Here is an 11,401-nt window from a genome sequence, read left to right as displayed (position 1 = left end):
TAAATACACAATGTATAAAATCCAGAAATCCATATATTAAATACACAATGTATAAAATCCAGAAAGTCCATATATTATATACACAGTGTGTGAAATCTAGAAAATCCATATATTATATACACAGTGTGTGAAATCCAGAAAGTCCATATATTATATACACAATGTATGAAATCCAGAAAATCCATATAGTATATACACAGTGTGTGAAATCTAAAAAAAAACCCTATATATTATTTACACAATGTATGAAATCTAGAAAAACCTATATATTATATACACAATGTATGAAATCTAGAAAAACCTATATATTATATACACAATGTATGAAATCTAGAAAAACCTATATAGTATATACACAATGTATGAAATCCAGAAAGTCCATATATTATATACACAATGTATGAAATCCAGAAAATCCATATAGTATATACACAGTGTGTGAAATCTAAAAAAAACCCTATATATTATTTACACAATGTATGAAATCTAGAAAAACCTATATAGTATATACACAATGTATGAAATCCAGAAAGTCCATATATTATATACACAATGTATGAAATCCAGAAAATCCATATAGTATATACACAGTGTGTGAAATCTAAAAAATCCATATATATTATATACACAATGTATGAAATCTAGAAAAACCTATATATTATATACACAATGTATGAAATCTAGAAAAACCTATATAGTATATACACAATGTATGAAATCCAGAAAGTCCATATATTATATACACAATGTATGAAATCCAGAAAATCCATATAGTATATACACAGTGTGTGAAATCTAAAAAAAACCCTATATATTATTTACACAATGTATGAAATCTAGAAAAACCTATATAGTATATACACAATGTATGAAATCCAGAAAGTCCATATATTATATACACAATGTATGAAATCCAGAAAATCCATATAGTATATACACAGTGTGTGAAATCTAAAAAATCCATATATATTATATACACAATGTATGAAATCTAGAAAAACCTATATATTATATACACAATGTATGAAATCTAGAAAAACCTATATATTATATACACAATGTATGAAATCTAGAAAAACCTATATATTATATACACAATGTATGAAATCTAGAAAAACCTATATATTATATACACAATGTATGAAATCTAGAAAAACCTATATAGTATATACACAATGTATGAAATCCAGAAAGTCCATATATTATATACACAATGTATGAAATCCAGAAAATCCATATAGTATATACACAGTGTGTGAAATCTAAAAAAACCCCTATATATTATTTACACAATGTATGAAATCTAGAAAAACCTATATAGTATATACACAATGTATGAAATCCAGAAAGTCCATATATTATATACACAGTGTGTGAAATCTAAAAAATCCATATATATTATATACACAATGTATGAAATCTAGAAAAACCTATATATTATATACACAATGTATGAAATCTAGAAAAACCTATATATTATATACACAATGTATGAAATCTAGAAAGTCCATATATTATTTATACAATGTATGAAATCCAGAAAATCCATATAGTATATACACAGTGTATAAAATCCAGAAACTCCATATATTATATAAACAATGTATGAAATCCAGAAAAACCTATATATTATATACACAATGTATGAAATCTAGAAAAACCTGTATATTATATACATAATGTATGAAATCTAGAAAGGCCATATATTATTTACACAATGTATGAAATCCAGAAAGGCCATATATTATTTACACAATGTATGAAATCCAGAAAGTCCATATATTAAATACACAATGTATGAAATCTAGAAAATCCATATATTATATACACAATGTATGAAATCCAGAAAGTCCATATATTAAATACACAATGTATGAAATCTAGAAAATCCATATAGTATATACACAGTGTATAAAATCCAGAAACTCCATATATTATATACACAATGTATGAAATCCAGAAAGTTCATATATTAAATACACAATGTATAAAATCCAGAAATCCATATATTAAATACACAATGTATGAAATCCAGAAAGACCATATAGTATATACACAGTGTGTGAAATCTAGAAAATCCATATATTATATACACAGTGTGTGAAATCCAGAAAGTCCATATATTATATACACAATATATGAAATCCAGAAAGTCCATATATTATATACACAATGTATGAAATCCAGAAAATCCATATAGTATACACACATTGTTTGAAATCTAAAAAACCACTATATATTATATACACAATGTATGAAATCTAGAAAAACCTATATATTATATACACAATGTATGAAATCTAGAAAAACTTATATATTATATACACAATGTATGAAATCTAGAAAGTCCATATATTATTTACACAATGTATGAAATCCAGAAATCCATATAGTATATACACAGTGTATAAAATCCAGAAACTCCATATATTATATACACAATGTATAAAATCCAGAAAGTTCATATATTAAATACACAATGTATAAAATCCAGAAATCCATATATTATATACACAATGTATGAAATCCAGAAAGTCCATATATTATATACACAATGTATGAAATCCAGAAAATCCATATAGTATATACACAGTGTGTGAAATCTAAAAAAACCCCTATATATTATTTACACAATGTATGAAATCCAGAAAGTTCTTATATTAAATACACAATGTATAAAATCCAGAAATCCATATATTAAATACACAATGTATGAAATCCAGAAAGTCCATATAGTATATACACAGTGTGTGAAATCTAGAAAATCCATATAGTATATACACAATATATGAAATCCAGAAAGTCCATATATTATATACACAATGTATGAAATCCAGAAAGTCCATATATTATATACACAATGTATGAAATCCAGAAAATCCATATAGTATATACACAGTGTGTGAAATCTAAAAAAAACCCTATATATTATTTACACAATGTATGAAATCCAGAAAGTTCTTATATTAAATACACATTGTACAAAATCTAGAAAAATCTATATATTTTAAGAAATCATAACTTTTATACAACCAGTACTATGGCAGAAAGTACCATGATTACATGGCGATTTTTTGTAAGGATGATCTAATATTCATCATAAAATATTAATAAATGTGAATAGTTTTGTGTACCCGGCTGAAATGATGCAGAAGTAATGTCTCATACATGAGTAAAATAATAATCTTTAGACTAAACCTTGTATAAGATTTCAGAAGGAACTCATATAGACAACATCTCTGTGATTCATCTATATTTTGCCTTCACTTTCTCTGAAGCTCTGATGTGTTTTTGAGATGAAGCCATAGATCACTTCATCAGTGATGGACAGATAAAGAGACTGGAAACAAAGCAAAGCATCATGGGTAATAACATCATGAGTGGTTTTCCCTCTGTTATGACAAAGAAATATTGAATTAGGAGAACGTAAAGAGAGAGACAGAGAGAGAGAGAGAAATGTACAGAGTCTCACAGCGGCATCTGGTGATCAACTTAAGTCATTACATTTACTGTCAGTCTATGACACATATCACATTCAGACCCAACACAAAAAAGAGAAAAAACTAAAAAAAATTATGTAACATTATAAAACAAAGGAGGAATTAATCTTCTAGATCTGATCAAAGACATTACTGTGCTGAATGAATCTCTGCTGTATGACAATTCAAAGTCAAGAAACCCTGAGACACACATATACAACACATACACATACAACACACACACACAAAAACATACAACATATGACACTGTCTGACCAATCACAGACTCTGATGGTTACCATGACAAAAGCACAATGAAAGAACATTTTATGACCAGATGACCTTCACATGTGAAATATCACTGTACACACAGACAGACAGATAGAGACTTATAGACAGATATAAGTGTTAGTCTGTTATACCAGCACTGTTTTAATTGTATTTTTAACATTTGTCTGGGAAGTAAAAACACTCTGTCTATAATAATAAATAACAAAATGATCTGTATGATAAAATATTACTGTAACTCACTTTAACAAACATAAAGAGACTTTATAGAATATAAAGAGACTTTAAGAAACTTTCACTAATACAGATATATTATAGATCATCTATTATGTTGTTTAAATAATGACCATTTAAACATCATGTTAGGGTTTAACTTTTTTATTGAGATTAATAAAACAATATAACATAAGTGAATTAAAGCCACACACAAAGTGTGTTTGTGTGCGTGAGAGAGGAAATAAATGTGTGTGTGTTTATGACATTAATATAGATCTGAATATTTCTGTGTGTGATTGTGAGAGTATATTTGTGTAAAGTAAAACAGCGCATTGTGTGTTTATTCTCATATTGTAAACAGTGATATTATTGAAATGTAAGGAGCTGTGATCTGATAAGATGTCTGTTTTAAAGGTGCATTGTGTAACTTTCAGGAGGATCTCTTGACAGAAATGCAATCAACATAAGTATATTATCAGTGGTGTATATAATGAACTATTATATTTGAGCTGTTTTTATCTTCATACACCGCGGGTCTCCTTACATGAAAGTCGCCGTCATGTTTCTACAATAGCCCTAAACCAACAAACTGTTTGTGTTTCATCACTATGTTGTCTCAGACGATGCCGTGTTTGTCCAGTAGGGGCTACCGTAGCTTCTCTATGTGTTTGGAAAGGAAGGGGTGAGCTGTGATTCAGAATCTCACCCCTAGAGGCCACTAAAATCTACACAGTGGACCTTAAAGGTGCAGTGTGTAGTTTTTAAAAGGATCTCTTGACAGAAATGCAAAACAATATACAAAACTATATTATCAGTTGTGTATAAAGACCTTTTTATAATGAACCGTTATGTTTTTATTACTTTAGAATGAGATGTTTTTATCTACATACAACGAGGGTCCCCTTACATGGAAGTCGCCATTTTGTGCCGCCATATTTCTACAGAGTTTTTTTACTAAGATGTCTCTGTCAATGACATGTTTTTTTGGTGGCGGCTACCGTAGCTTCTCTATGTGTTTGCAATTTGCAACCTCACCACTAGATGCCACTAAAATTTACACAGTGAACCTTTAATTCACGTTACCAGCTTCTGTTCAGTTCTTCATCATAATAATCTGCGGATATGAGACGAGTGTGTGATGTTTTTTATAAAAAGTGAGTGTAGTTTGATCCGCATCATCCCGTCTCTGACGTGTGCAGGTGTAAATGAGGAGAGTCAGCACGTGTGCGACCGCGCTGTGGTTGCGTGTCTGTGTGTGTTTGTGCGTCTGAGAGGGATGGGGTCTCCGGCGCCCCCTCTGAAGGGTACAACTGAAGCAGCGTCCCGTCCTGTCCACCCTCCTTACTGCATGATTGACAGCTGCAGTGGAGAATGTGTTCGACTAACTTATCAACACGAGGAGCTTCATCACTTCCTGAACAGTCCAGAGTCACCTACAGAGAGAGAGAGAGAGGTCAAAATTAAGATGAGCGGTATATGAAACATTAAAGTGAGTGTTGCGGGTCAGATCGGGTTGCTGTCACATTACTGCACGTTTCTCTCAACACAAACCAGAATCTGTTTTTTTTTACCAAATGTGAACTGTTTTCCATTAGGTTGCAGATCGTATGAAAGGACATAATCAGTAGCAGAGCATCCGTCACAGTGAATCCTTCAGCGTTCAGAGAGATTTCGCAAACGCTAAACTACAAACAGAAAATCATGTTCGTGTCTACATGTAACGAAACCTTTCATGTCAAACTCAACCTCGACGTTCGTCGTGCGTCGGTACGTTGAATTAACGAAACAGGATTATTCTCATATGTCGATGATTAAACACACAAACGCCCGCTTGCAGAATCCAAGCAAAATAAACTTCAACACTAGAGGGCGGCACCGCAAAATACACAAAAACTTCACACGCTCGCGCTTGACAGTGGAAACACGCCTGAGACAGATGAACGTGTTTGTTGTCTTTCAACACGCCTCATAAAGAGTCGGTTAACCCTCACCACGACTCCATCAATCATCCGCTTCAATGTTTAACTGGATTGTGGTTTGCTAACAGCTCACAGTTGTTACAGCGCACCACACGACAAGACACGCGGCATGCGGCGAGACATATTTCATACTGGAGTCCAACAAATGTCAAGGTGCTTTTTCTTATGTGAAATATTGCACGCAGATATGAAAGTTGGAACAGCGTCTCTCGTGACAAACGTTTATTGTTATTGCAGTATTAGCTGTGTGGTGATTTAAACCAGTGCTCTTTCTCGGTATTGTTCTTGTACTACGTCCAATTTACCTCCCCTCTACTTTTCCCAACATGTTGTTATGTTGTGCAGATGCAAAAGGTTTGCGGCGACACACTCACCACCTCCCACTGCGTCTGCGCAGGCATGCATGAGTCGCAGTGGACCAGAGACTCGGTGGATTGTGGGAAAGTATTCGGGACGCTGTAGCTGAAACATTGACCCAGACAAGCCCTAAAAACACAAACAAGGTCACAACCCAAAACCTTTCTCATGTATTGAACAGAAATAGGATGTGTGTGTGTGTGTGTAACCTGTTCTGGATGGATTGGGGCGTACAGCCCGTATGTCCCACGATCTGCGTGATGTTTTTGGCTTCGCACCAGGCGCTTTTATCGGGAAAGAGTGCGAGACGGTTGATGTGAGCGTGAGGAGCCGCCCGGCAGAATCCGGTCAGCAGACACGCCAGCAGAACCTGCGGCCACATCACGATACCTGAAACATCATCATCATCATTCAGTTACTTTAATCAGAATCTGAAGCTCATTTATAAGATCTGTCTTTGTTGAATGTTCTGGACTCTCTCTCTCTCTCTCTCTCTGGCCGGTTTCGCTCGGATGGAGAATAATCAGCTCTTCACATGACCAGAAACTCTGGCTCGCAACCACAGAATGAGGCACAAGAACAATGCCGAGAAAGAGAGAGAGAGAGAGAGAGAGAGACGGGTCTGATACCACCTGACTCTAATAAAACACGCGTCTTAAATGCCTTCTCGGGTTTAAGCCAAACTTAACTCAAGAGACGCAGTTAAAACAGCACGTCCACAAGAAAGCAAGCGCCTGGTTTTCATAAATAACATTCCTGATCCATTATTCCACGAGTGTGAGAAAGAAAGAGACGGACGGACGGGAAGTTTCATCACTATCCATTCCCTATAAATCCCTTTAAACTTTACAAACAGTGAAGAAGTGAGAAGTCATTTGTCACCGATCTGTGAAAGTCGCTCTCGTAAATCCATCAGCAGAATGAATGAGCCACAAGACATGAATCTACAACAGACAGGAGGAAAACTCACGGTTCATGCGAGCGTCTCTGTGTCTGATCTCTCCTGACGGATCTCAGATGATGATGATGATAAACGGACCGATCGCCCTCTTCTGACCCGATGAAGTTAAACAATTACATCACCAACAACACAACACAACACAACACACACACACATACAGAGGAACACAATCTGTCTGTCCGTCTGTGATGAGACGAGCTTTACACTGCACTGACGCTGTTGTGTGTATTGTGTGTGTGTGTCTTCAGTGGGCGGGTCACAGATGAACTCTGTGTGTGTGTGTGTGTGTGTGTGTGTGTGTGTGTGTGTGTGTGTGTGTGTGTGTGTGTGTGTGTGTGTGTGTGTGTTTGAAGGCGGGCAGATGATGATGTTGGTGGATTTGGCAGGTCTGAATCTCCTGCAATCTGATCCGAATCCTCAGCAGCATCCAGTACAAACTTAAACTCTCAGTATGTCATCGGTCAGTCTCTCTTTGTTTTAAAGACACACAACATCACAGGACTTCATTTATCAAGCGTCTCGAGTGAAATGAAAAGAGTAAATCATGATTATCACCTCTGTTACTTCTCATCTGAGTCATTGTGTTTCTTGAAGAATCAAAGCAACAAGTAAAAGTGTGTTAAACAGCTCGTCTCCTGTGATGCGTGAAGCTTTTAAATTCCTCTCTGTGTGATTACAGTCCTTTACTTCAATCTGTCAGACGGGTAGAAACATGTTGACCTGTCTGTCTCTCTCTCTCTCTCTCTCTCTCTCTCTCTCAGTCACAGGTGAAGATCGGCTGGATTTGGCATCAGTAGATGCTTCTTGTGCTGGTATCTCACCTGTTTGTCATAAAACTGAACCTCCGACATTTTGGAACATTCTTCAGATTCTGTTGCACCAGGGGGCTGTGTGAACACACACACACATAAAACACACGCAATACACACACAAAACACATGCATGCACACACACACACATGCATTGTGTATTGTGTATTGTGTGTTGTGTGTGTATTGTTTGGCGTACATCAGTATTAATGTTTGATTCTTCATATCTCTCCGTCACATCTCTCTCTCTCTCTCCTGCCGGTGCTGAATCTGGCTTCTATTCCAGACCAGCAGGAGTCCAACTCACTCACTCATTAGTGCACACTACATACACACACTACACAACACACACAGTAAGTATTTCATCATGACTCTTTGCACTCACACACAACAATTCAATTTTTTTTCAATTCAATTTTATTTATATAGCGCTTTTCACAATACTCAATTGTTTCAAAGCAGCTTTACATTAATAGAAGCAGTAAAAGCACAGAAAAATGACAGATAGCACAACATAATACACAATAGCATAAGCTGTCAAATTTGCTGAGGCTATGACTCGACATTATGAACGAGCGTATTACGTATTACAACGACTGTTTTCCTGTCAAACATTTATATTCAATAAAGAGACACAGTAAAAGTGAAGCAGATGGAAATGATGATCCAGCAGCAGGGTTGAGAAGCATCTACTGGTCCTGTCAGAGAAAGAGAGAGAGAGAGAGAGAGAGAGAGAGAGAGAGAGAGAGAGAGAGAGAGAGCTGGATTACCTTCAGCATACAGCAGGTGTGAAGATCTGAAGTCCTGTTAGCACCTCCAGCTACAGACGACTTGTAGACATTACAGGAACATCTCACGTCTGAAGAACAGCACAGCTTCAACACAGAGAAGATGTTTCATATCAATGCTAATACTGTAAACACAATGACAGATAATGATAAAGAACAGACGAGAGTGTTTTAATAACAATGACTTGTGGTATGACATGTATAAATATGATGATTTATTAGATTCTTGCATTTAAATTTGTGCCAGCAGCACAACCACTACACTACTACAGCAATACCGTAAAACACTATGAGTAAATACCACAGCACATAAATGAAGTGTTTTCTAATAGCACGCTGTCTTCACTGCACTTCTGTGTTTTTATAGAGTGAGTCTTGAATAAAGTGAAAGATCTCCACCCGTGAAACATGAGAAGTCGATCTGAAGTCCTTTAATTGGATTCAGAGCGCCAGCGTCCCACTGCTGCGGCTATTACACAACTTAAAATGTCAAACAAAACCACAAAACACAAAACAACATCCCCTGAAAGAAGGAGCAGAGATCTGTGTCTGATCCAGCAGCTCCGCCTATCAGATGTCTTTGATGGAGAAATCTATACTACACTGCACACTACAGTCATGTACACTTAGAGTTAGATTTATAAAGTAGTGTGCACTAAAGTTAGAGACAGATCTCAGTTATTTTGCATTTATACTCAACTTTATACAACCGGTCTCTTGAATGCTTTATTCTGATTGGTTAAGAAATGTTTCACGGGTGTTGATTATTTTTCTGTAACCGCACACCTGACTGGTCAAATGTTGTAAAATAACCATCAGAGGAATATTTGTTGTAACGGTATAAGAGCTTCACGTCATGCCACATTACCATCTTGGGTCTTCATTATTTTTAAATAATTCAACAGACCGTCGTAAATATTACTTACTGAGGTCATCTGTTCAATATCACCTTGAAAATGGACAGTCAGGCTGAGCACTTTGAATTATGGGATACAATAAGTTATATATACACACTTCAGTAAGAGTATAAGTACACTGTAAAAAATGTCTGTATAAATTACAGTATTACTGGGTATTATTGGCAACAATCTGCCAGTAACTTATTGTAGATTTTACATTGATGTTATTTACTGGCAAGAGTTTGTTCAAAGTTAAATGAACATGAAACATTTTCAGTCTTTATCTTCTACAGTAAGTTACTGGCAACCAGCTGCATAATTACAGCTAACTTTACAGTGTAGTGCTAGTATGATACAAATCAATGTGTTAAGCTTCATGTACATTTACTAACTTCAATATAAGTTAAGTTTCTCACAAACAAAACACGGAGACTTAAAACCTTCAAGATTTGACTTTGGCAGGATGTGTTTAAAAACACACACAAACACGCAAACACACACACACGCAAACACACACACACACACACACACACACACACACACACACAGAGCCCTGAGGACATTACACTACTCTCGCTAAAGCTTTATTTCTCTCTGCACTGCAAAAAATGTATTTTTTACTTAGTATTTTTGTCTTGTTTTAAGTACAAATATCTAAAAAATATATATATATTAAAAAAAATTATTGATGAGCAAAATGGCCTAAGAAAATAACTCTAGATTTTAGACAAAAAACATCAAATTTAAGTGATTTTGTCCATAAAACAAGCAAAAAAAATCTTGAACTTTTTTCTTAATTTTTTAATTAATTTTTAAAAATTAAATTTTGCTTGTTTTATGCACAAAATCACTTAAATTTTATATTTTTGGTCTTAAAACTACACTTATTTTCTTGGGTCGTTTTGCTCATCAAGAATAATTTAAGAATTTTTAGATATTTTTACTGTAAATAAGACAAAAATACTAAGAATTTTTTTTCTTGAAAATCACAGTGTATTTTTGCTCATTTAGAAAATCCATCTTAATTTAAGAATTTTTAGATATTTGTACTGAAAACAAGACAACAATACTAAGTCATTTTTTTCAGTCTGTGTTCAGCTCATATCATCAGTCTGAACTTTCTCTTTTTCTCTTGATGTTTTATGATTTCATCAGGACAGGAATGTTAAAACACACACATTAAAAACACACAGTGTGGATGAAATACACACACACACACATGCTTACACACATACAACTGACAGACACACAACATTAATTTATATGTCAAATACAGAAATTTCCCAAAATAACAAAACATTTATTTCTGAAGAAAATATAACGATTACTGCTGTTGCTGAAACAAACTAATGATTCAACTCTAAACGATGTAATTTTTCATAAAACATGTTCAGATTGTGTGCCAGTGAGTGTGTGTGAAGTGTTTCTGTCCTGAAGCTGTAAGTGAGTTTGTGTTTGTTTAAGTGCATAAGTTTGATTGACACACACATTCATCTGAAAGCATCAGTGTTGTGATAAAGCTGTCATCTTTACAGAGTTACTGAAGAGTGAACTGGAATGAAGCTTCAGGGTTTAATGGTAATTTCAGTCGACGTGTCCAGACGGGTCGCACTGATCCAAACGGG

At 34.8% G+C, this 11,401-nt stretch overlaps 1 protein-coding gene across 3 annotated transcripts; it reads right to left on the bottom strand.

Annotated features, from left to right (window-relative positions):
- Positions 1-4,292: 4,292 nt before the first annotated feature.
- nbl1 (NBL1, DAN family BMP antagonist) lies at positions 4,293-8,954 on the bottom strand. Of its 3 annotated transcripts, XR_012368556.1 has the most exons (5): positions 7,290-7,530; positions 6,529-6,709; positions 6,337-6,448; positions 5,051-5,416; positions 4,293-4,721 (listed from the first exon to the last, which is right to left on the bottom strand). XR_012368556.1 is itself a non-coding variant. In XM_073865516.1 (4 exons), exons 2-4 carry the CDS (start codon positions 6,699-6,701, stop codon positions 5,159-5,161), a joined length of 543 nt encoding a protein of 180 aa, XP_073721617.1. In that variant the 5' UTR covers positions 6,702-6,709; positions 8,860-8,954; the 3' UTR covers positions 4,293-5,158. The 3 variants fall into 3 exon arrangements, 2 of the variants coding, with proteins under 2 accessions (XP_073721617.1, XP_073721615.1); XM_073865516.1 differs by lacking the exon at positions 7,290-7,530 and adding an exon at positions 8,860-8,954 and having other exon boundaries at positions 4,293-5,416; XM_073865514.1 differs by having other exon boundaries at positions 4,293-5,416.
- Positions 8,955-11,401: the final 2,447 nt, after the last annotated feature.

The sequence above is a fragment of the Misgurnus anguillicaudatus genome, unplaced genomic scaffold (assembly GCF_027580225.2).
Source record: "Misgurnus anguillicaudatus unplaced genomic scaffold, ASM2758022v2 HiC_scaffold_31, whole genome shotgun sequence".
In the NCBI taxonomy this organism is placed as follows: domain Eukaryota; kingdom Metazoa; phylum Chordata; class Actinopteri; order Cypriniformes; family Cobitidae; genus Misgurnus; species Misgurnus anguillicaudatus.
The sequence above is the reverse complement of the archived record's forward strand: the minus strand, read 5'-3'. Positions and strand labels throughout refer to the sequence as shown.

What these genes read in the sequence shown, in the direction of transcription:
- nbl1 (XM_073865514.1), bottom strand. An exon ending in CCCCAATCCATCCAGAACAG is followed by an intron (nt 6,449 to 6,528) that starts GTTACACACACA and finishes TTGTGTTTTTAG; the next exon opens with GGCTTGTCTGGGTCAATGTT. An exon ending in CGCAGACGCAGTGGGAGGTG is followed by an intron (nt 5,417 to 6,336) that starts GTGAGTGTGTCG and finishes CTCTCTCTGTAG; the next exon opens with GTGACTCTGGACTGTTCAGG.